General features: G+C 40.3%; 2 protein-coding genes across 10 annotated transcripts in view; both read right to left on the bottom strand.

Moving 5' to 3' along the window:
• Positions 1-1,429: 1,429 nt before the first annotated feature.
• On the bottom strand, positions 1,430-3,498 carry il17c (interleukin 17c). Its single transcript, XM_046038281.1, is given in 4 exon segments — positions 1,430-1,706; positions 3,100-3,326; positions 3,419-3,445; positions 3,448-3,498. Coding segments are annotated over 4 exon segments (582 nt in total).
• Positions 3,499-15,755: 12,257 nt separating this feature from the next.
• The window catches only part of zc3h18 (zinc finger CCCH-type containing 18), a 53,026-nt gene continuing 42,184 nt past the window's right edge, over positions 15,756-26,597 (bottom strand). For 6 of the 9 annotated variants that reach the window (XM_046036773.1, XM_046036774.1, XM_046036778.1 and 3 more), the window contains 9 exons: positions 26,138-26,416; positions 24,172-24,282; positions 23,818-23,826; positions 23,463-23,671; positions 23,047-23,261; positions 19,997-20,104; positions 19,657-19,756; positions 18,990-19,086; positions 15,756-17,038 (listed from right to left, as the gene is read on the bottom strand). In XM_046036773.1, coding sequence (XP_045892729.1) covers positions 16,804-17,038; positions 18,990-19,086; positions 19,657-19,756; positions 19,997-20,104; positions 23,047-23,261; positions 23,463-23,671; positions 23,818-23,826; positions 24,172-24,282; positions 26,138-26,416 — 1,363 coding nt within the window. In that variant the 3' untranslated portion in view covers positions 15,756-16,803. The remainder of the gene's footprint in view (positions 17,039-18,989; positions 19,087-19,656; positions 19,757-19,996; positions 20,105-23,046; positions 23,262-23,462; positions 23,672-23,817; positions 23,827-24,171; positions 24,283-26,137; positions 26,417-26,597) is intronic. The other 3 variants (XM_046036775.1, XM_046036781.1, XM_046036782.1) reach the window with 3 other exon arrangements.

Raw genomic sequence — 26,597 nt, 5'->3', positions numbered from 1 at the left:
CTGTGGTGCAGCTGCTGCTGAGACAGCAGAGGGCACTATTGAGCTATTTTATCCCTATTTCACACCTATGTGGCTGGTAGAGCGGTCCTGCAGTCGGCAGATGTTAATGTAGAACTTGAGCTAGAAGTATCCAGATTTCTCTTTTTCAAGTTGTCTTTTCACTTTCTCTATGAGCAGGCTTCAGGTTTCCTCTCCCTGCTGCTTCCCACTGGCTCTTAAATTAATATGAAGCCCTATCTGTTGGAGTTTTGTGATTCTGTGTTCTGGCAGAAATGCATCATGGTAAATTAGGCCACTCACATTTTCACTGTAATGGCAATTCAGTATTTGGCCACATTTACAGCCACTACATAACTGCCAAAATATGTCGTCTGTTACGTGTTTTATAGTTTTGTATTGCAGTTTTGAAGCGATGAAGCTTTTTCTATAATATTTAGAGAGAGTGCAGAAAGGCTGCTCTTTTATTATAGATTTCTGGGTTAAGGGCAATAATAGAAAAAAGTCTTGGACTTTTTCATCTTAATCATGTCATTTTTGGAGTTGTGTGTGATTTGATCTCATTGTAATGTCAAAACCTACAAATCCTGAATAAAAATATTGAAAGGAATACCTGACTCCTCCAACCTAAACATATTTTACATAATCAAATTACCAAAACCTACTGACATCAAGAAGCCTAGGACTTTTGGACCTTTGTCTGGATGGTAATCCAGTCTTGGATGTTCCAGTGTCCGCTTTGAAAACAGAAACACACTGAGAATTTCTTCAAACATTTTTCTTTATTTTGCTTCAAAGAAGCTAAACTTTTAAGTCTTTATTAAACTTATAAAGAGACAATATCTATAAAATATCCAAAGTAAATAAATACAGGCTTCCTCATTCACTCATAAGCATTCTAAAGCCTTCAAATGCTCAGACATTTCACACGCAAATCAAACCAAATAAATAGATAATTAAATAATATTATTAGTTAAATCAGTATTTTATCAAACTATACAATAGCTATTTTCTTCGATGACAAGGCCATCAATATGAAAAGAAGTACATAGTAATACCCAGTTCACATTAGCTGCACTATGCAGAGCTGTAAACAAGTCATTAAACAGAGCAAACAGGGCCTACAACGACCTACAAAACACATATTATTAATGTATCAATTATGATGTCATCATTATGACAATAAATAGGCCTTTAAAAACAGGCTGATATGACTTTTGAAGCCTCATAAATGATCACAGGGGTGTCGGCATGTCATGAGTCCAGGTCAACCTCCAATCTGACAACATCCTGGACCAATGTCCAGTCTGCTGAATCACTGATCACATCACACTGTAGGACTTGACACCTCTGAGATAGACTTTCCATGGAACTTGGTGTATTTTAAAACAAACACATTAAGATCTGTAGTGTACCACTCTGACACTCCCCTCTAGGAGGAGGAGGAGGTCTTGACTCTGGCACAGGTGCAGCCCACAGCTACATCCACAGTAACTGGCTTCAAATGGTATCTCTTTTTGCCATAGCAGAGCTCCCTCTTGAGAAACACCCTGCTCTGCTTTATGGGCACTGAGTTGTAATCGTGGCTCTCCACTGGATGTCTCTTGTCCCCCACTGAGTTGCGGTTCTCCTGGATCAGGATGCATCCTGAACACAGGCACTGAGCCTCGGTGTAGGTGGAGGGAAAGTGATCCTCCATTGTCTTACGTCTGGAAAAGAGCAACACAATGAGCAGCATGTCAGAAAGGATCTGTGACATCCAATAAAATGATGCTGTCCTGAACATTTCTAAATCTATTTCACAATCCTTTTTCTACCCCAAGAAATTAAATACATGAACATGTTTTCCAGAGGTAGAGGATTTTCACAACTGCACTTTGCTCTAACATACTTAAATCCTGCACAGGGATGCCTGCCAAAAACCACACAGTGTAAGACAGTGTAAGAGTTTAGCAAGTGACTACAGCGTCATTTGGAATCTGTTGATTATGTAATCTTACTCTGAAAGGAAACTAGTAACTAAAGCTGGTAAATAAATGTAATGGTGTAAAATGTACAATGTTTCCCACTGAAATGTAGTGCAGTAGAAGTTTAAATTAGTTAAGTAGGCTTCCTTTTAGCAGATGTACTTCGTTACCACACTGATGTCCTGTCCATGAGCCACGTGTCAAAATCTAGTTTTATTTTGAAATTAATGAAATTTAGCTTTATCATTATAGTTTAGTCCATATTATATATATTATATCCGTATTTCTATTCATAAAGTTGTGTTTAATTAAACTACAAGCTAACTGACACACAGCAAACCTGAGGTCAGGACTCCAGCATGATAGTTTACTGGGAAAATAATACTACTGCAGTTTGGCTGTTTGACTGCTTGCACACAGTGAACAATGAAGATGAGGAAAAAGAGACTTTGGGAAGCTGCAGGTGCAGGAAAAATCTCTCCAGTCAAGTGCAACAGGGGCAGCACATTTCACGTCAATCCAAGCTGATATGAGCCTACAAATCTGCAAACATTGGATGTACAAGGGACTTTCCCTTCTCTGGTGCACGGGCGTGACGCAGGCCACCGCGTCATCGGAGCGCAAAACAATTATTTCAGGGTCAACAGGTTGATCCGTGTACACAAATGCAACATGAGGCATTTTATTTAAGAGCTGTGCAATTATTCTAGCATTTCACAGAAGCTTAATGATGCGGAGTGATGCCTGATGTTTTATGGCTGCACCATTCCATCATGTGCAAACACTCAGGATGGATGGGTGAACCGCGAGTCACGGTTCTGCTCCAGGTTATCTGCTAAAAGGGAGGGCAATAAATTTAGCGTCACTGTAAACGCAGGCTACTTCTTAGCCTATAACCCATAGCCCTACCTGATCTTTTCCAAAACCCAGCCAAATTGCAAGCATACATCACCAAGTTAGGCCGTGCTTTAAAAAAAGTTTAGGATCATATCTTCATATAGGGTCCAGAAACATTTCCCTTAAAAGAACGATTATAGGTCCAACTGAGCGGTTATGTTCATTAAAAGTTTTTAATGAAATGATTTTATTTCTAGTGCCGTGCATCTTGGTGAAAGTAGGCCAGGATGTTACTTACACATATCTCCAGGGGGACAGGGACCTCTCGTGGAGGTCCTTAGGCGTCTGGTGCCGGTAGAGCTCCAGGGGGCAGGAGGCGGGGGAGTCCGGGGCCGCCGTAGTTACGGGTTCCACAGGCTGCGGGAAGCGCCTCCTCAGCTTCCTCTCTGCTGCGTCACGCAGCTTGTCCTCATCATAGCACTGGTGCATCCACGCCGGCACCAGAAAAAGTCCAATGATGAGAATCTGTGGAGGGGCAGACAGACAGCTGAGGTGATGGAGGAGGCAGAGGGCAGCTGGTCTCAGCAGCGGTCCTGTCCTGTATGTGGGTCACTCACCTGTTTCATGTCCATCCTCTGTCTCTCTCCTGTGACTGACTGTTAACAAGGGGATCCGCTTTGCTTTTACCAGCCACCATGCTCTCCCTATTTATTGAGCCGAGATGGGAAAAACCGGCGGCATGAGTAAACGGAAATACATTTTATTTCCTCAACTTCCTCTTTCCTCGGTGAAAGTAGCCTGTAGCCTGGCGGGGAGGTGTGAGAGGGCCACTGTTATAGGAATGCATCAGAATGAGCTCAGCCCTGGATCACCCACGCGCACACACACAACTTTGCTCCTCTTTCCCCGTGGGCATTGACATAATGCATTCCCTAGCTCCTAACAGTAACCTGAAGACTAAGAGAGGCACTAAGAGTCTTAACCCTGAAAATAACGTCTCCACCTGTGGGTACCACAATTTCTGTTCCCAGGGTGACAGGAGTCCCCATGGGTTAGTAAGCATTCAGGTTAAAGTCACCAACATGACATGATTATAAAAACATGACACACACACTTCTTGAGTGCAGAGAGGCTGAGGGCGCTGGCAGCTCATAGGAAAGATGCTGTCACTGGAAACTGTTGCTGAAGAGAGCTCACAGTCTGTATGAAGAGTGCCCTTTTTGACCCTTTGAACGGACATGAGGCTATAACTAGCCTATAACACCTACCTGGTTGTTTGTTTGTGTGTGTAGTTTCTGTTGTGAATGATTAATTCCTTTTTGAGGAGCGGTTGGCACCTTGCATGGCAGCTCCATCAGTGTGTGAATGGATGAATGCCTGTATAAGTACAGTGCATTAAATATGTACACACAGTGAGCCAATACATGTATGTATTGACATGGAAGTGCGTGTGTATACATGATCTCATGTCTGTAGCCTATATCAGTTTATTTACTTTTTTCAGTTTAGTTTACTCCGGGACACTTCCATATAACAAGGAATTAAAAGGTTATTTATTTATTTCTGACCAAAAGCAAAACAAATTGTGTTCATTTCTTTGCACATACTTGTTTGAGAACACTTAGAAATGTTTTCATTTATTTGTCCAGAACTCTCAGAAATGAAACAATAGAAAGATTTTAGCCTTTACACTTTTTGTCTTAGAACACCAAGAAAATAAAATCTCTTGACTTTTTTTATTTATTTTTTATTTTTTTGTTTATTTCAGAGCACAAAGTCAAGGTAAAGCAGTCCTCTAATGAAAAGGTCGGTGGTTCGATCCCCGTCTCCTCCAGTCGGCACGTCGAAGTGTCCTCGGGCAAGATCCTGAACCCCAAACTGCTCCTGAAGGCTGTTCCTTTTTGACGTGCAGTTGGCACCATTTATCTGATTTAGTTGTGTCACTCAAAAAACAAACAAAAATACAACAACATTTACAGTTTACTTACCTGTTTGTTTCAGAACACCTAGAGATGCATTCATGTATTTATTCATTTGTTTCAGAACACTCAGGAATAAAACAGTTCTAATTTGATTCATTTATTTCACAACACTCATTGTCTAAAACATTATCTAAACTTTATCTATTTGGTTGTTTCTTTCAGGATCTCGTAAAAAAAACAAATCGTACAGTTATAACTGAGGAGAACGTGAGCCAATGACATTAAAACACACACACACACACACACACACACACACACACACACACACACACACACACACACACACATACGGACACGTAACATGAAAAGCACATGCACTGCAGCTTTTGGTTTATAAGGTTCAAATGTAAAAATGAACATAATGGCTCTTTTTTACATGGACACTATGTTTTTATTTCTTATATACTTTAATTAGATTAAATAGTTAAAAGACACCTATAAAAAAACACCTATAAATGGAACTGGAAACACGTCTTTCCAGAGGGCTGTGTAAACATGACATAAATGAGAAATTCCGGGTCACTGGAGACCGCTTGGCTGTGTCAGTGCTGATGAGCTAATCCAACCTGTTTGACAACAGGACTTCTCATCATCATCATCATTCATCTCAGGGGCTCGCATCCAAAAATAGCAGCCTTTGTTATTATTTGTATCTCCCTTAGTTTTTCTGCCAGGAGAATTTCCAGCAGAGGTTTGTATACCTGACCCAGTAATGCTGCCAAGTCTTCTCTGAAAAGATAAGGTGACAGCTATTGTTAGGAAACATGTTTTGCTGCAGCTCAGTGGTGTGGAGGTTTAAGAAAAGTCTTCATTTGACAATGAAGACTTTTCTTTTCTTTGCAGAAATTCTGCTGTTTATAGTCTCAGTGATTGTTCCTGCGCTCATGTGACAAAAACTCCAAACTCACAGAATGACACTACATACTCACATGCTCAATTCAATTCAATCTAGCTTTATTGGCATGAATGAACAACAATATTGCCAAAGCATCATACAAACTACATAAGAACAATCAACCCCATACATTTCATTAAACAAGTAATTAAAGCGTTTGTGTGTGTGTGTGTTAGAAACATTAAAATATATTAAAAATGTAAATAAAATAAATAAATACAACTCTCTCTGTGTCTCTTTCTGTCTCTCTCTGTCAAATTCAAATTCAAATTAGCTTTATTGGCATGAATGTATAGCAACTATATTGCCAAAGCTACAAAGTACATAAGGACAATTACTTTCATACATTTCATTAGATACAAAAATAAAACAGTTGTGTTTGTGTGTGTTAATACAAAATAAAATAATAATAATAAAAATATATATATAAAATATAAAAATTCCATAAAAATAAATATAAAAAAAGAAGTAAATAAATAAAACAGTAAGTGTGTGTGTGTAAATGACACAGTAATGTGTGGGCAGAAAAATAAAATAAAATTTAAAAATTAAAAAGAAACAGTAACATGTGTGTGTGTGTGTTAAAAAACAAAAAATAAAAAATAAATAAAAGTAAATGACACAGTTACGTGTGTTATTATAAAAATATATAAAAAAATTAAAATAAAATGAATAGATACAACCGTATATGTGTGTGTATATTAATAGGGGAAAAAACCCTAAAATTAATTAATTAGCTCTCTTTCTGTCTGTCTGTCTCTTTTTCTCTCTTTCTCTTTTTCTTTCTCTCTCTCTCTCTTTCTGTCCGTCTGTCTGTCTGTCTGTCTGTCTCTCTCTCTCTCTCTTTCTCTCTCTTCTCTCTCTCTCTCTCTGTCTGTCTGTCTGTCTCTTTCTGTCTGTCTCTCTCTCTCTCTCTCTGTCTGTCTCTTTCTCTCTCTCTTTCTCTTTTTTCTCTCTCTCTCTCTCTCTCTGTCTGTCTGTCTGTCTGTCTGTCTGTCTCTTTCTCTCTCTCTTTCTCTCTCTCTCTCTCTGTCTGTCTGTCTGTCTGTCTCTCTCTCTATTTTGGTTCATTCTCACTGAAGGAGACCAGGATCCGAACTGCTGAACTGTGAGTTATGTAACATTATCTACGGGAAAAATAAAAAGGTATTTTACTTCCTCAAACTGCCAAATTAGTTCTTCCTACTTTGCAACTCTGTAAAGACAAAGGCACAGCATCATATGATACATCCAGCGCATCCATGGAGTTTACTTTTGTATAGTATCACACTTCGTTCTGAATGTCACATTCTATGTGCATATCATTTCATGTTTTTTCATTTTTGCTGGACCTGTGCCAGTCCACAGTCTCAGTATGGTCATTAGATTTATATTGCTGTCCTCTTTCCCTAAATAACCATGTTCTTTCCAGACATTATTTTGTTTGGTGTAACAATGATGAGTCTTTGTGAGGCAACAGCATGCTCTGTAAATCATTACATGGGTATCCAACCATGTGTCCAAGTTAAAAATGTTTCAACATGAATGAAAAATTCCCACTCAACCCGGGACTTTAATTAAACTGCTTCATGAACTTATGGACACAAGTCTCATCACAAAGACACTAACACACACTCACACCAACGGCACAGCCTTCTGAAACAATTTGGGGTTTAGTATCTTGCCCAAAGACACGCAGACTGGAGGAGCCCAGGATCAAAAAGCAGACCTTCAGATTAGTACATTACAGTATGGATGTAAGTAAAAACTGGATACCAGATTCAAAGATGAAATTGCTCACTAAGCTCATAAGCCCCATGCACACACATGCACAGTAGTGTGTTCCACCTTATTGTTTTTTGTTTGTTTGTTTTTTAAGAGAGGAATTCATAAGCATTGTGCAAAAACATTGCACACAAGATGTTGATCAATTTATCTATTGTTCCCTCCATTTATCTTCTGAAGGGTGTGAGAATTCCTTCCACTTTGCCATAATGTAATCAAAATAATACAGCTCTCCAATTAATAAGGACTTCCCAGGTCTCAACAGTATTGAAAAAAATGATCATTTTTAAGATGTTCAAGAGATTTCTCATAGATCAGTCTATAAAAACATTTTTCCCTTCATGGTGTGTCCAGTGCAGAAGAAAATTCTTGCACTCACTTCATCAACTGCCTGAATGTATTAACGAATATCCCAAAAAATGCATTACACGCACATCATGTAAGCTAATAGGAATTTAACAAGAGAACATTATAAACAGGGAGCAGAGTTTGCTCTGTTAGAGACGACAAACATCCCTCACACTCGCAGTGATCATTAATTAAGGCTTCAACAGCAACTTACGGTTTAAAACCTGATAAAAAAAAAAAGCAAAATAATGTTTTCCTCCTTCTCATTTTAACTCACCAAAGTTCCCCCTCTCCCTCCCTTCACTCACTCATGTGAAGCCTGCAGCTTATTCCGAATTTGTCCTGTCATGTCTGAAATCAATTCATTTCAATGCAATTTTATTTATGTAGTGCCAGTTCATAACCGCCATCCCACTGCAGTTGTCATATGGAGCAGATCAAGACAATACTGTAAAATTATTTACAAAGCAATTCCCACCATGAGCAAGCAGTTGGTGACAAGTAACCCTGCATTCTGGGAACACAGTGCCCTGGTGGGGTACAAAGGTGAGCTTTTTAAGATAAGATGGTGCTTTATAGGTGAGCAGAAAGATTTTAAATTCGATTCTGGATTTTACAGTGAGCCAGTGCATAGATGCTGATACGCGACAAATATGATCTCTTTTCCTGGATGTTGTCAGATTAGTGCCGCAGCAATCTGGGTCAGGTGAAGAGTCTTAAAAGACTTCTTTGGGCAACCTAATAATAAAGAATTGTAGTAATCCAGTCCAGAAGTAACAAATGCATGGACTACTGTTTCTGCATGATTTTGAGACAGGACATGCCTGATTTTTGCAATATTACATAGGTAAAAAAAAGGCTGTCCTTGATTAGTTTGTTTTTTGTGAGAGGACATGTCCTGATTAAAGATACCTCACAGTGGTCAGTGTGATGCCATCCAGAGTAACTATATCTTGATGATGCGTCTCAGAGGTGTTTGGGCTCCAGTACAATAACTTCAATTTTGTCCGAGTTCAACATCAGAAAACTGCAGCTCATCCAGGTTTTAACAACTAACTGATTGGTTTCATCTGGCTTGATCGATAGATATAGTTGAGTATCATCTGCATAACAATCAAGGTTTATGGAGTGTTTCCTGAAAGAATAAACTAGAGGAAGTATATATAAGTTGAGCAGCATTGGTCCAAGCACAGATCCTTCTCAAACTCCAGGACTGACTTTGGCTTGCGTGGAGGATTCAGCGTTTACATGTTAAAACTGAAATCAATCTCATCAAACCAGCTCAGAGTGGTTCCTTTAATACCAATGAAATGTTCCAGTCTCTGTATTACGATATGATAGTAGTTGCAAACCCTTCTTTTGCACAAACCACCTGCTAGAGTATGAGGCTGATGAGGCACCCATTAAAGAGTAAAAAAGGTACAACAATGCTTAATTATTGCAACAATGTTTAATGTTACCTGAACTACGTGTACTCAGATGCTAACACTTTGTTGTTGGCCAGTGATGCAACTGTCGCAGTGTGTGTGTGTGTGTGTTTGTGTGTGTGCACAATGGGAGATTTTGTCAATATGAAGGTCCATCTATCAACTGAGGGGAATGTCCTCTTATCAGCATGAGTGTTAGGGGCATTCGAAGTTAACTTTCCACTGGTCAGTCCCCCTGGAGCATATTCAGCCATGTTAAGCCAGATGTAAACACCAATGTCTTTGTGTATACACTTCTAGACACTTCTAGAAAGCTGTAGCTGACAGTTATAGAATATTTAAGAAGAATATTCTTCTTAAATATTCATGGGAACATAACTTTTTGCTACATTTAAGGACAAATATCAGGCACTGAGGACACACCTCTCTGCCACTGTAATTATTAAAGAACAAATGTAAATTTTCTACGAACAAATAACTTATTCAATTCTGTCATTATTTCTACATTTTAAAAATAAGTCTTAGACTAAATTATGGTTTATTCCTCACTAGTCATTATTTATCTTGATGTTAATTTGTAAATAAGCCTCTAGCATTATTAGAGGCTTATCATTAGAAGTTTATTTCATGCCCTTTCATGGAAACATGTTTTTTTTTTTCAGAGATCATGGTATTTTTGTCTTTTATTAATTTTTATACATTACCAAAAAAAATCTATGTAGAGAAAATAGGAGATTTTTAGCTTCAAACCAAAAAATGGTCCCTCACATGAATCAAATGAAATGCATTGTTACCTTGAATAAAATTCTGGGTTTGAACAGTTTGGTACACAAGTACAAAACCCAAGAAAATATATAACACAGATCTAATAATTTCTGGACATTTCAATGTAGAAATGTTTAATTTTATACCTTTAAATTCTCTCTATCTCTTGGGCGTTTCTGCAGGACTGTAAATTCAATAAATAACATTGCAGGTCATGCAGGTTTTTATGACCTGAAGGCATGCTTGAAGATTAGATAAATGATTGGTTTCATCCAAATCAACTTACATTTTAGGAACAACATACAAGTATCAGTAAAGTGAGAGTAAAAGTGACAATAAATACTAGTGAAAGCTATTAGTGCATACGGCATCAATGAGATAAATACCCAGGGAAAGAAGTAAGAGTTAACCAATAGTGCAATCAATACAAGAGAATTGTAAGGAAATGGAAGAAGAAGAACACAGGAAGTGCATGTTAGAGGTTAGGAGTTAGAGGTGTTATAAGGGGAAGTGTTCTCGGAAGAGATGAGTCTTCAAGAGCTTCTTGAAGTTAGATAGGGATGCCGCTGCTGTGATGGCGTGTGGTAGCTCGTTCCACCATTGTGGTGTCACAGATGTGAACAGCTGGGACTGAGATTGCTTTGTGTGAAGGTTTGGCAGAGCAAGGCGGCGTTCGTTGGAGGAGCGTAGCGGCCGAGAAGGAACGTAAGTTTGTATTTAGATGGGTGCAGACCCAGTAGTCACTCTGTATGCAAGCATTAGTGACTTGAATTTGATTCTGGAGGCCACGGGGAGCCAGTGGAGGTCACTGAGTAATGGAGTGACATGAGTCCTTTTGGGCTGATCAAAAACCAGACGCGCTGCTGCGTTCTGAACCATTTGTAAGGGTTTCACTACACAAGCTGGGAGACCTGCTAGGAGGGAATTTCAATAGTCGATGCGAGAGATAGTGGTAGATGGTGTCCAGAGTAAGGTAAGGCCTGATTTTTCTAATGTTGTAAAGAGTAAAGTGGCATGAATGAGAGACACCATGCTCATCCACCTTGTTTTCAGATCTTTCCAGACATGGAAGGCGTAACATTGCTGGCTTCATATATCTGTTTAAGTGAAGGCTTTTTGTCATTCAGACATAGGCGACTTTTGCATTAATGGTCCTTGCAGCCATCCATTTAAGCCATCAACCTGTCTCTTGGACCCCACCCATCTAGGCTGCTTAAAGAAGTTTTACCCTTAGTCAGCACTTAATAAATAGATATGATCAATTATGACACCCAAGTTTCTCACCACCCCGGTTGTACTGATGGTTCAGGAGCCAATCTTTAATGCCTATATCTGTGACCTTCCAGTCACATTGAAACCCTCTGCTAGGAGCAAGGGGAGAGAAACACATTTTTTGTGATGTTGTCTGGTGACTCTCATTCTTCACTAGCTTCTTTAATTTGAAATATATAGTTAGAAATAAACAGCAGAAAATCATTGCCAGTGACGCTGTGAAGTCTAGATTTGGGTTTACACTCGCTGTCATCTTGGCAGTTACTGGAGCTGGAAAATCCAATTAAGCTTAATGCAGCTGAGGTGGGTCAAGCAAGCTATGAACCACCACAGCTGACTGTAATAGGTTGGGACACCAGCGAAGCAATATCTTGACCTTTTAATTAAACTATACATCTCAAAGACACACCTTAGATAAAGTGACATTAACAATTGTGACTCTCAAACATGATGGTGTATTTTCAGAGAGAGAAGTTGGGACTTTCTGAACTGTCAACAAGTGTTCTTGGAGAAAGCATGTATTGTGACTAATAGAGGAACTGCAGTTGAATACATGCATTTCACAGGCTGAAATGGCAGCAGCTCAGTTTAAACCTTACATTTAAACGCAAGCTCAAGTAAATTTCTCAGCATCATATTTTAAACCACATTCAGTATCTCTGTGATCCAGATCAGAACTGCAAGGATGTGAGTCACACAGCTGGTTTAATATCAAACTGATCCACTGCTTGTTGCTTTACTTTCAGTTTTGTGGCACGTGTTGGAATCACTGCCTTATGTAATGCTGGCTTGCCTTCAAACCTACTAACAGATTTTATGACATGTTCTATTTTGATATGGGTACTACGAAAGTCTGGAAGTGTATTAGCAGACTGAAGTCAGTTTTATTTATTTAGCCCAAAATCAAAAATCACAAAGAGGCTTAACGGTCAGTACAGCAGACGACCCTGTAATTCTTATGTACTCTTACCTCAGTGATATTGAATGTAATTTACTTGTAATTGGTTATGTTTTAACATTATTGTATTTCCTAAAATGAAAAACTACAATTCAAGACTAAAAACACATTTAGAATTCACACTCGAAATGGTTTGCAATTGGTCAATAGCCCAAATTTGCATGTTAAAGTCCACACAAAAACACCGCGTGAATGGACTCTGTGTCCCTAAACAAATTCAAGTGATTGGGAAAATTCCATTTTCATGAAGTCACTTTCTGTTGGTTTCTGTACACACAAACTGATTTTAGTTATGGTACACACTGTTGTGATACCACGCTTCAGTATATCAGTATATATTCAGTATGCACAGTTTAGCAGCATCTTAAAGGGTTATTTTCAGCTGTTGAATATCAATAACTTGTTTTTGTCTCTAAGCCACCGCGCTGGCTCATACCACCTTCTGTTTAAACATCACAACACATTATTAAGCCTTAGAAATGTGCTATCGTGTGTTACAAGACATTTATTACCACGGCATGGAAGTTTATTCTTGAGCTTATCTTTACCTAGCTCAAACTTTACTTGTTTGTGCTGCGGTTGTCCTCCTGGGGGCACGGAGAAAGGGCACTGAAACCACCATGGTTTGCAAGTTAAATTTGAGGGGTCACGTGACTATTAACAGCATAGGAAAGCATACTTTCATATTTCTTACATTTCAGTGGCAGTGGAATACATGCGTTTCCACTGAGTGTTGTGCTAACTCTTACAGGGATGTTTATTCAGTCATGTTCCAAGTTATGGAAAACTTAAGCAAATTTCTGGTTCAGATAAAGGTCACACAGTTCAGAGGGACCTCTGAAAGGAATTCCGAAATGCAAAACACTTCATGCATCCAGAAAACACCTCACTAACATATTTATTTGTTCGCCCACTCCAGATGACAGACTGGACCAGGACTGTTCACCTCCCCCTCAGCATACAACTTAACATACGGAGAATTCTCGTGGAGTTTAGGGCTTAATTACACTTAAAAAAATTACTCGACACACCACATTTCACTTTTGAAATTAATACAAGTATTAATTGAATATACTGTACGTTTATATTCAACAAGATGGCATTAAATGGATTTTTATATAGCTAAGGCATTAATAATGTTGCAAATGTCTATAACTACTGTAAATAATTCATTTCTATTACATTTTTCACTCTTTTCTGTTAAGTAAAGCAAGCAAGTTGTCTTTCCTGGGGATGCAAAGGGCTGATACTCCTAAAGATTAATTATTGGTTTGAAATTGGCCAGAACAAAACAGTTTTCTCAAGAAACACATCAGTCTATTGCTTTTCTGAGAAATGAAGGTTCCATGTGTGAGACTGCCAAGAAACTGAAGATTTGATCCAAAGGTGTCCACCACCAGAAACAAAGAGGAAGGCCCAGATATTCTACTGATTAAGAGGAAAAGACTTTGCTGTTAGACTCTATAAAAGGTCATCAGTTGGCTGCTTCATTCACTATAATATATATAATTTTAAGGCACTTGCTCTGCAGTCTGGTGGTGCCGCAGCAGAAACTCGTGGGTACTGTCCTTTAGTATCCTTTGGGCTGAGCTTTCTTCCCCAGCGTGGAGATGTGAGACGAGTTCTCTGTGATGCTGATTCCCAGGAACTTGAAACTATTCACCTGCTCCACCTCACCTCCACTGATGTAGACAGGAGTGTGTGTCTTTATCTCCTTCTTCCTAAAATCAATGATCAGCTCCTTAGTTTTGCTGACGTTGAGCAGTAGGTTGTTCTCTGAGCACCACTCTGCAAGATTATAAATTTGAATTGTTTGAAATCCGGCCGATGATGGTGGTGTCGTCCGCAAACTTCACAACAGAGTTAGTATAGTTTTGCAGAACAGGAATCACAGGTCAGTTTTATATATAAATATGCAGTCTTGATATATTTAAACACTATTTTTGGATTGTAAAAATGTTCAGGAACTGGATGGGACAGGATTGAAAATCCACTCCGGTGTTAATGTTTAATCTGTACAAACTGTCATGAAGATCCATCCAATAGTTATAGAAATATCTCAGTCTGGACCCAAGAGATGGACTGACTGCCTCGATGACAGAATGATTGTGATCTCTGGAGCAATACTACTAGCAGAAGCGTGGTGGCTTGGTAGTGAAATGGAACAGACATTTCAAAACAGTCATGTTAATGCAATGTTGTGAGTAATGGGTTAGTACGGAATCAACCCTTTGGTTGTACTGTTCCAAGCAAGAGTTGGTTCAATACAACGGACAACACTACTGAAGAAATGACCCTTTGCTACAACAAAAAGTAGTGAGTGTACAGCTTGTACAACAGTATACATTTACTGGCCCCTCAAAATAACACATCACACAGCCATTAATGTCTAAACCGCTGGCAACAAAAGGGAGTACCCCTCTAAGTGAAAATGTCCAAATTGGGCCCAATTAGCCATTTTCCCTCCCCGGTGTCATGTGACTCGTTAGTGTTACAAGGTCTCAGGTGTGAATGGGGAGCAGGTGTGTTAAACTTGCTGTTATCGCTCTCACACTCCCCCATACTGGTCACTGGAAGTTTAACATGGCACCTTGTGGCAAAGAACTCTCTGAGGATCTGGAAAAAAGAATGGTTGCTCTACATAAAGATGGCCGAGGCTATAAGAAGATCGCGAAGACCCTGAAACTGAGCTGCAGCACGGTGGCCAAAACCATATAGCGGTTCAACTGGACAGGTTCCACTCAGGACAGGCCTCGCCATGGTCGACCAAAGAAGCTGAGTGCACGTGCTCAGCGTCGTATCCAGAGGTTGTCTTTGGGAAATAGACATATGAGCGCTGCCAGCATTGCAGCAGAGGCTGAAGGGGTGGGGGGTCAGCCTGTCAGTGCTCAGACCATACACCGCACACTGCATCAAATAGGTCTGGATGACTGTCGTCCCAGAAGGAAGCCTCTCCTAAAGATGATGCACAAGAAAGCCTGCAAACAGTTTGCTTAAGACAAGCAGGCTGAGGACATGGATTACTGGAACCATGTCCTGTGGTCTGATGGGACCAAGATAAACTTATTTGGTTCAGATGGGGTCAAGCATGTGTGGCGGCAACCAGGTGAGGAGTACAGAGACAAGTGTGGGAGAGTCCTGGTCTGGGGCTGCATGAGTGCTGCCGGCTCTGGGGAGCTACAGTTCATCGATATGGACACTTGGGGCCCAATTTGGTAATTTTCACTTGTACTCACTTTTGTTGCCAGCGGTTTAGACATTAATGGCTGTGTTATTTTGAGGGGACAGCAAATTTACACTGTTATACAAGCAGTACACTCACTACTTTACATTGTAGCAAAGTGTCATTTCTTGTGTTGTCACATGAAAAGTTAAAATCAAATATTTGCAGAAATGTGAGGGGTGTACTCACTTTTGTGAGATACTGTATATTCCATGTTCTTTATGCTGAAGAATTGTCTCAACTCCATATACATGTGTGACTGTACATGTTTAAATAAACGCATTCATTTTGTCTTGCACAGAAAACCCAGGCAACAGCCATCCTCTTTATCAAAATAGTTTATTTAGAAGGCTTTTGTCACAAAAGCAAGACATATCTTGTCTCTAAGTGTCCCCGTTCCACCTCTCATACTCCCAACTAAAATGTGACAAATAATACATCGGTTTATCACTAGAGAAGAGCTAAGAAGAAAACAAAATGCTGTAAATTAAAAAAAGCAATACTTCACATCACTGTCTATAACCATACGCTTGAAAGAATCTGATGACTTGCTACTATTGTACAAGATGTGACAGTGAACACTGTCCTAAAACACAGAACGTAGACGAGTCATTGGTTAAAGATGGATCCGCTTTGAACAAAGCATGGGCTCATGATCACTTACAGGGGCCCGAATACAGATGCTCAATAATTTGGAGATTTATACACAGAAGCGTTGTGAAGCCCTGTATGCTGTCAGTACCCTGTGGAACTGATTCAGTCACACCAATCCACACTGAAGGGGGGGGAAAAAAAGAAAAGATGCAAGAGAGAACAAGATAAAAGGGGGCAGAGAAAAACAGACAAAGTAGGAGTCAATGTGTATAAATCTGTTACTCATCACACCACATAAGGAAGATGCTTCCTTTTCACTGAATGAACAGAGTAAGCAGCAAGTGATCAAATGCACCTTACTACCCTTCTGTTTCTGTACTGTGAAGTCTACACAAAGTACACTCCATTCCTGAGACGTCCCTCCCTCACCAGATGCCCAAACATTTCCTCCTGTTTCTCGTTGATGAGGTAATCAAAGACTTTTAAGGGGAGCTAAACTCGGGCATGTGGGAGTGAACAACCCTCTAGAATGGAGCAGAGGCAAACCTCTGTCGGGGCAAACAAGCAGAAGATGGTTTTTGTGGCAGCCACTTCCTGTTCACTTACACAATAGCCTTTATACATGAACCAAACAACATTTTTACATGTCCATTGAAGGCAGGGAAAAAACGCTCCATCCCATGACCCTCACTGTTGCCCCGGCTCACGAGGCCACGCAGGCAGGCAGGCAGACAGACAGACTGGCAGGCGAACAGGTGAGGAACAGGCTTCCGTTTATTTGGTGGGGATCTTTGCTCGTTTCCGGGCGATGGCGTCCTCCACAGCCTTAAGCTGTTTCAGCAGCTCCTCACGGCGGGACAGTGTGTTGCTGGGTTTGTTGGAGCCCGAGCCTGAGCCTGAGCCTGAGCCCGAGCCAGTGGCTGAAGGGAAGTTCGGGGTGGCCGGCTTGCCTGATGGCGCAACTGGGCCTTTCCCAGACGACTTAGGTGGTGGTGACAGAGGACGTTTTCTGAGGAAGAGCAGTAAGAATTTTGGTCACACTTTTGCACAAGTCATGCATTTATGAAGTGACAGAACAAAAAGAGAAAATAAACAATTACAAAAACAATAAAAATAGCTGTTGTCATCAAATATGGGTGAAAAAGTGTCAGAGGTCTATTGTCTCATTGGCTTCTTACAGCAATGATAATAATAACTATTAAATATTTACAGAATTTATTATTGGCACTGGTTATTTATTATTCTTTTCAACACCGTCAACAAATAAAAAACACAACCAACAATGAGTTGATCCTACTACTAACAAGTATTGTGCATGACACACAAAGCCTGAAATATCTTCTTCCTCTGTGCCCCACAGCTCAACTGTTGTCCAAAAAATATTAAAAAAACACATTAATAGGCCACACCGATGCACTGAGTGACACACACACTTCACGTCACTTATTTTGACTTAATCCCACACACTTAATCCCACACACATCCTGCTGTTGGAAACACTCACTTGAGCACATGTGTATTAATGCACAACTGAAAAGAGTCCCCAGCAACTGCACTGTTTCCTCCTGGATGAGGAACCAGCTGTTTAAACTAAGCCTAGTTGTAACGTAAATATTTACTACATAGATACTCATCTCGAAATGAAAACCACACAAACTCCTCTTCTAAATCTAAAAATAAGTTGCTACTAAATGTTTATGCCTGACCTGACATTTAGTATTGAAGTAAATTGGGAGGAAACAAAATTTCACAAGAACAACTATCAGAGTAAATGAGTAATTGGTCAAGCTAATAATCAAACATTTATATTAATATTATATGCACAATTAAAAGAAATTCATATGCGATTGTAAAATACATACATGAGTGCAAAACTGCTTCATAGTATGGTCAAAAAGATAAAAGCTCAGGTTTTTGCACCAATTTAATAGATGCTTTCCACCTAAAAATGCAACAAGACTAAAAAAACCCTAAAACCAGAAGAAAATCATTTATTAAGCATGAATAATAAATGACCTACACAACCTGAAAGAAAACATCTCTTGCTGTTTGCGTTTCCTGACAACATCTGCTTCAGCTTCTAGCTGTCAGCAGATGTCTCATGTCTTGTGAGTGTGTTTTGACTGTTGTTGTATGATGAGTGTTAGCTACCCCGCAGGAGGGGACATACTGAACAAAGTAAAATCTGTAGGCTGTTCAGTCGACTACCATGATGTCACCTCATGTAACTAGAGACGGTACGTCGTCAAAAAACACAGAGTACGTTTAGTGTTGCTCTAAAATGCAACCATTAAATTCACAATGAGATAGCCCTAAGCAGCCAGCCACCTGGAGTCACAACAGTCTCGTAAACTGATGCGAGTGTACATTTATGTAGTTAAACTATTCCCATCACTGTTTACAAGACTTCATGACTTAAGAAAGCTAATGCAACCAGCTTTCGTGTACATTTCTTTTAGAGTGAGCATTTTAGGTTGAAAAAACTGTTTGACTGTGAGATTCCCACTTGACGGAGCTTCAGAGATGACGACAAATGCAAAAATCAATAAACTCAATATGACTAAAAATGTGTCATTTCTATCTGAAAAGAATCAATTTTCACCTAAGCACCATTACAAAGCACCTTTTGCATGCTGGGGAATTTGTGCCAGTGAATATTGCGACACGTGCAGAGATGGTGTAACTGCTGTGGCAGGTTCCTTATTTTGTCCAAACATTTGCGGTCAGGCAAACTTCATGCCCTGAAAACCTTTCCATGATTGGCCATTGTAAACACAATCATTGCTTGCAATAATGATGATGTGTCAGAAACAGCTGACTTGAGAATTTCCACACTTCCAGCTAAAATCCCTTATTAATTTTTTTCTTCTATTTTTGACTTGTTTTTGACTGTTGTTGTATGATGAAGTGTTAGTGGATACATGTCACAGTCCTACAGCAATGCTGAAGGTTGCACCAACCTGTCTCCCTGGGGGGGCATTGGTCGGGGCCCTTGGCCTCTGGGCCGATCCATTCGAGGGGAAAGCGGGGGTCTGCCAGGTATTCTTTTATCACGGCCTGAAAAACACCAGTTAGAGTTATTGAAGCTGTTAGGACTTAATAGTTTTAAGGTATGGCTTCTTTTTGCTAAGAGTTAGTTAAAATACACATTACTGTGGTTCTGGAGACTACACAATTGTTAAAGCAACATTATGCAACTATATTACCTTAATAACAGCTTTTTGAAAAGCATTTTGATGGTACACTGAAGGGAGAATTAAAAGTTCTCAACAAAAACATTTGGCTCTTAAGCTCTTAAATTCTCCGCTATGTACACTACAAAGATACAGTAGTGTATAATCAGCATAACTTTGATTACACACACAGAAGATTAAATAACAGACTAAGAACTGACTCTAGAGGGAGGACCACATTATTCAACTTTACTGCCAGAGCCATTCACACACACATCATAACCCATCAATGTCAGAGATCGACAAGAGCAAATACCTGATTTAATTCAACTGTTATACATTACATATACATTCAACCCATATATTGGTCTAGCTCTGGTGTGTGTTTGTGTGAAACAGTAAACGATGTGTGACAGTGAACAGATGTGTTTGCTGTTTTCAGCACATTTCTCACCTCTGTCTGGAGACATGGTCATTCTCTTGCTGGGGGGGGAACTTGGCCTGTCTTTGTCTGAAGGCATGTATCTCTTCCTGTTGCCCTTATCTCCCTGCTGCTGGAAAATGACAGGACATGTGGAATTGAATGCAAGAAACAAGATCAACCTACTTATTTATTCCACATCTAAGTGCAACAAATAAATAAATAATAATCACCCGGACAATCACAAGTACAATTTAAGTAATTTGCAGGTAGATTTAGCCAGTGCTCTTCACAGTAAATGTCTGCACATTGTGTAGCATGGTCAACACAGATTTTGAACATTTTGAATATTTATTGATAAACAGAATTAAACCTCTCTGAATGTTGGCCTTTGAGTCATCAACAAGCTCTGTCCCGAGAACTGATAAGCTTTCCCCGAAGAACCTCTGCTGTCCCATGACCTTTGCAGGACTCGAGGTCGCTAATGGAAAGTGAATGACAATTTCTTGATTTACGACAGGCTTGTAAGAACTCACAGAGCATGAACAACAAAGGTTGATAGACAAAGGCCAAAGTAAACAATCTAAGTAAGTATCTTGTTTAAATGTAAGCGGTATGTGGACAGTTGTAGGGGTGGTGAGACGGCCCGGCGTGGGGTGCCTGAAAATGTTCTTTATTTTTCAAATCTCAATGTTGACAGGTATGGTATTTTGCCAACGTTAACGACAAAGCAAGCTGAGGTTAACAAGTCAGCTACAACCCAGCCACACTGCATGCAGACAGCGCCAGAAGACAAAGCAACCTGAAAACGGCAAGCCAGCCAATCTACCAGCCAGACCAGCTGATGTTATCCATTCAAGACAGAATTTTGCTTTGTTAGCTAGCTTGCAATTAAACATTCTAACTGTATCTAACATTAGCCAGCAAAAAACAATATATATACTGCCTTGCAGTACTGCTTGCGTGAATTTAGACTTTGTGTTGAACAGTTCTAAGTTAACATTAGATAGTGTTGCACACTGTTGGAGGTGTGGGGAAGCAGAAGAGAAGGCACTCAGGAGCACACATAGACGTCACGTTCTTTGGATTTTCCCAGAAAAACATCCGTCTACAGTCGTCTACACAGAAATCAGTCCACAGGCTGTTACACGCAACTGAGAAAGTTGGGAAGGTCTAATTTCTTAAGTTACGTTACAATCTGTTCACACTTAGTACAGTACAACACAATTAATAAATGTAAATTGCTTCACATTCTTACATCTGGCATCATTAAAAAAGTTTTATTTTAGACTGGACTGTAAACATTAGCACTAGGCAAACTATTAGTTCCAAACATTCTAGCCAATGTACAACAAAGCAAGCTCATAATATATTATACAATGATGTGAAAGTGTTTGCCCCCTTCCTGATGTTTTTGCATGTTTGTCACACTGAAATGTTTCAGATCATCAAACAAATTGAAATTAGACAAATATAACACAAATAAACACAAAATGCAATGAAGATATAATGAAGAATAAATGAAGGTTTTTATTATTAAGTGGGAAAAAAATCCAAACCTACATGGCCCTGTGTGAAAAAGTGATTGCCCCGGCTGTCTCTACCCACACCCAGGCCTGATTATTGCCACACCTGTTCTCAATCAAGAAATCACTTAAATAGGACCTGCCTGACAAAGTGAAGTAGACCAAAAGATCCTCAAAAGCTAGACATCATGCTGCAATCCAAAGAAATTATTTAAGTAAAGTAATTGAGATTTATTAGTCTGGAAAAGGTTTTAAAAGCCATTTCTAAAGCTTTGGGACTCCAGCTAACTACAGTGAACGCCATTATACACAAATGGCAAACACGGAACAGTGGTGAACCTTCTCAGGAGTGGTTGGCCAACCAAATTACCACAAGAGTGCAGCGATGACTCATCCAAGAGGTCACAAAAACCCCCACAACATCCAAAGAACTGCAGGCTTCACTTGCCTCAGTTAAGGTCAGTCGTGACTCCAGCATAAGAAAGAGACTTGGCAAAAATGGCCTGCATGGCAGAGTTCCAAGACAAAAACTACTGCTGAGCAAAAAGAACAAAGGCTTGGATAAGTTTAGCCAGAAAATCTCTTGATGATCTCCAAGACTTTTGGGAAAAGGCTCTGAAGTCTGACGAGACAAAAGCTGAACTTTTTGGAAGGTGTGTGTCCCATTACATCTGGCGTAAAAATAACAGCATTTCAGAAAAGGAACATCACACCAACAGTAAAATATGGTGGTAGTAGTGTGATGGTCTGGGTCTGTTTAGCTGTTTCAGGACCTGGAAGACTTGCTGTGGTAAATGGAACCATGAATTCTGCTGTCTACCAAAAAATCCTGAAGGAGAATGTCCGGCCATCTGTTTATGACCTCAAGCTGAAGCACACTTGGGTTCTACAGCAGGACAATGATCCAAAACACAACAGCAAAGTCCACCTCTGAATGGCAGTAGTCAAAGGCCTGACCTGAACCCAATCGAGATGCTGTGCCATGACCTTAAAAAAACGGTTATGGCTTGAAAACCCTCCAAAGTGGCTGAATTACAACAATTCTGCAATGCGTGGGCCAACATTCCTCCACAGTGCTGTAAAAGACTCACTGCCAGTTATTGCAAATGCTTGCAGTAGTTGCTGCTAAGGGTTTGGATTTTTCCCCTCTTAATAATAAAAACCTTGATTTAAAAACTGCATTTTGTGTTATGTTTGTCTAAAATTTTTATTTGTTTTGAAACATTTCAGTGTGACAAATGTGTAAACAAATAAGAAATCAGGAAGGGGGAAAACACTTTCACACCACTGTATATAATATAAATCAAATATTAAAATATCTTTTAGCAAAAATAACATTTTTTACTTTTCCAGTTATTGCGAACTGCAGTGGATTAATGAACTTAATACTGACAGCTTAATTGGCTGTAGGGCTGACTGGTATCTGTGCCACCTCTCTGTTATTTAATTACTTTTATTCTAGCCTTTATTCTAATAAAGGCTGTTTTTGTTAGGATAGGCTGTCCTCTTTCCAAGCATTGATGTACATCAGTGCTTGGAAAAACAAAGACTCCTTCTCCTGCCCATCACATCACAGCTGCCATACAATGATAACCACTGCGTGTACAGCACATCCGCTGTGTGGGACAGGTGTCCAATATTAAATGCAATTTTTTACTCCTAAATTTCTTCACAAATTCCTTGCATTTCTCATTACATTGTTGAGTGTTTAAGAGCCAGTTCATGCCTTTAAGACAAAAAAAATTGCAGTAAGTTTATCTAGCTTATCTCAACTTCTTAGCACATAAAACCAAAACCCTGTCTGTGAGACTTGTGACTACCAATTTTAAAGAGAAAATGTCTTTAGTAAATTTGGGTAAAGAGACCCGTTAAATTGGAAAAAAGGAGCAACAGTTACCTTGTTGAGCAGGGTGAGTTTGATATCTTTGTGGGAACCTGAACCTCCATAGCTTCCTGGGGGGCCCATGGTGCCGGGTGGGGGATGCACAGGGTGGCCACCCCTGCTACCAGGTCCTGATCTGGGTATGGGGTTGCCTCCTCGAGGTGGGGCATCAGATTGGTCAATTTTCCTGCGGTCCTCCCTAAAGGGTTCATCTTTCTTTGATGGTCTCTCTGTGATGGACAGGAAAATATGGGAACAAATAAACCATGCAGTGCTAATCATCAGTCCTATATTTCCCATTTATAGATAAAATATTATTAATTAGATAATTAATAATTTTTTAATTTTTATACTAGACAAATTCTAGGTATAGGTATGTTATGCTGTCTTGTATCAGTCCTGCAGCATGGAGCTTTGTTGCTAACACTAACCCCTGTTTTTGTCTCTGCCATGTGGAGGCCGGTCCCGCGCAGGCCCTCCTCGCTCCTTGCGGGGGTGATTTGGTGTGGGAGAACGGGAGCTGGCAGAGGACACTGGGCTGGCCAGATCAGCATACATGTCATCCGAGTCTGCACTACGAACAGAGCTGCTGCTGGACGACGCTGATGACACGGATGAAACGCTGCTCACGCTCAGCGATCTGTGGCAAGAAACAACAGCCATGAGCTGCTGATTCTTCAGCAGTCACACAGGACACATAACTGGGACTGACTGAGTTCCAACATGCCCACATGTCTACACACATACAGCATGCACTTTGCACACACTGAAAAATAATTCTCATACCTGGATTTCCTAGAGTTTCCCAGAAGAGACAGCACATGAAAGCAAGAGAGAACATGATTGAATCCAATTGGGCAGGTTGAAAAAGTTTAAACAGGGACAACTCTTTAAGATTCATCAAGCATCATGTTTTATGTCCATCTCTCACATTTGTGTGTAAGAGATGCTATAATTAACAATTATACACATGTTCTGTATCCATTTGCTTGTTATTTGTTTGTTATTAAATAAGGTCATTATATAATAAGATCAGAAATACCACTTATAATGCAATACATGATCAACAACATCTCTTTATAAGAAAGTTCTTGGCACTTGGCAGTACTGATGACAGTGAGTCTTCACATGGGCGAGTACCTGGATTTTCTGGATCCAGAGCGAGAGAGGGAGTTGGAGGAGGATCTGGATCTGGAGCTAGAACCACTATAACTGCTACCACTTCCACTAACACTCCCACTCACAGTTCGCCTGGAAGAGACAGACAGAGAAGTAGTAAATGATAATGAACCTGGCTCTGAGTTTTTAAATAATAAGGTTTATAAACCAACCATTACAGGCACATTTTTCTACTAACTTAAACGCAGTAGGAGTTCCAATGGTTGTTTTAAGAATTTGAATTCCCATGCATGAAAATGACTTATTAGGCTAACTGTATGAAAAGGCTTTGTCTAAACACTAGTGTCACAAACGCTTCATCCACCCTGCCACTTGATAACCATGGAAAGAACAGCTGAATGGATCATTGGAGGTGAGCTTCCCTGATGGCAGTGGCCTCTTTCAGCAGGATAATGCTCCCTGCCACAAAGCAACAATGGTTTAGGAATGGTTTGAGGATCACAACAACAAGTTCAAGGTGCTGACTTGGCTTCCAAATTCCCCAGATCTCAATCCAATCGAGCATCTGTGGGATGTGCTGGACAAACAAGTCCGATCCATGGAGGCCCCACCTTGCTACTTACAGGACTTAAATGATCTCCCCGACTTCTAAAGGGGATGCAGGGTGACATTCCATTCCCTTTTTTATTGAACTCTAAGGGAGGATCTGTCATATGTCCTGGCAACACGTTGTAATTTATAATATATTTAATACCACTGTGGTGAACCTTTAAGCCAGTAACACTGTCTCCTCAAACATGTTGAGACTGTTACTCCACACCAGTGACCCAGCAAGTATAACTAATCTATATTATATCAGTCAATCAGGGGGAAGTAGTTCATAAACAGAAACAACAAACAGGTGTTTGAACTGGTTTTCCTGGACAGTTTCCACAGTGTAACATGTTCTGCCCACACTCACACCCACACACATATAAAAACATTCTCACACATCCTTACTGTTCTTCCCTGCCCTTTAACTGTTCTTCCTCTCTGTCACACACAATGTGTACATAACTCAACAACGTTTTTCCTCTAGCCAGCCACCCACTCCCTTACACGCACGCGCGCACGCACCCACACATACCCACCCACACACACTCTATGGTCTTCCCCCAAAATGCACAGCTGTGGGATACACCCGCAGTATCACTTAATGCCACACACAAATGTTAATGTGGTAGGGAACACAGTTCTGCTTATTGCAAATGTATCATGTGTAACAACTACTGTTGACACACTTCCTTCCAAATGAGAGTCCAATAAACAAACATGCACACAGGGTAACATTCTTCCACCCACATACGCGCACCCACACACACACCTGAGACTAATAGCACAGCATCCAGACAGTTTTTTCTGTATACCTGTGCTGTGCTCACACAACATGGTAAGGAATAATTAGCAGTTTGTCAATTCAGAGTGACAAGACACAGTGAAAACACTACATATATGCAGCACTTCAAAAAGAGTTCAATGATGCTGTGGCATTCCATTTTTATACTACTAACTTCAATTAAAAAACCTACCGTAATCACATTTTGTTTGGTGTGCCTGTTTACACAGAACACACAGGTCTGCAAGGACAACATGAATTAAAGCATTGAACAGGCCCTCACATCCACACACGCCTCGGGGGAGCGACATTAGTATTTTTTGCACCAGAGGTAAATGCCCCCCCCCCCCAAAAAAAAACCCTACTAAAATTGCGTATTCAGTTCAACCATGGGTGCAAAGTTTCATGACTTTTTGAGCAAGTTCTACAAGCAGAAAAATCAGAATCTCATCTAAAACTAACAATATTTTTGTGAAAAAGTAAAACTTAAAGATAGATTCATGAACGAAGATTGGTTCCACTCCAGGCATGTACCTTATAGTTTTTGTTTTGTGAAATGTATTGTATGGCTGTTTTGACAAAATGAACAGAGCTTGAAGACGAGATACCAACCTCCGAGGAGGACGCTGCAGCCGTTCTTTCCGCCTATCTTCCCTTGGAGTGGGAGGTTTTCCAGGTTCCCGTGGTGGCAGTGGTCTCCCCGCTCCACCGCCACCTACTCCGCCGCCTGCAGCTCCAGGCTCCCGGGGATTGGCGGGAGGCTTCCCTACCTCTGGCATGGGTTTGGAAGGCCTGCCCTGCAGTCCACCAGGTGGCGGAGGACTGGGAGCTTTCTTCATGGGAGGCTTGTCCCTGCGAGGAGGGGGCATGGCACCCGGCTTCAGCGGCATGCTTAGGGAAGGAAAAGGCACTTCTTGTTTTGTTGAGCATGCAGACAACGATGAGCAGGCATGTGCTAGCAACTAGTATGCCAGCAGAGCACATTGATAAATAATAACAGTAACATTATCAGTAATCAGGAATGATGCAATGTGATACTGGGGCTAGAGCTGTAACAATCATGACATATTAG

This window comes from Micropterus dolomieu, linkage group LG22, assembly GCF_021292245.1.
Source record: "Micropterus dolomieu isolate WLL.071019.BEF.003 ecotype Adirondacks linkage group LG22, ASM2129224v1, whole genome shotgun sequence".
NCBI lineage: Eukaryota > Metazoa > Chordata > Actinopteri > Centrarchiformes > Centrarchidae > Micropterus > Micropterus dolomieu.
This window is presented reverse-complemented; position numbering and strand designations above follow the sequence as displayed.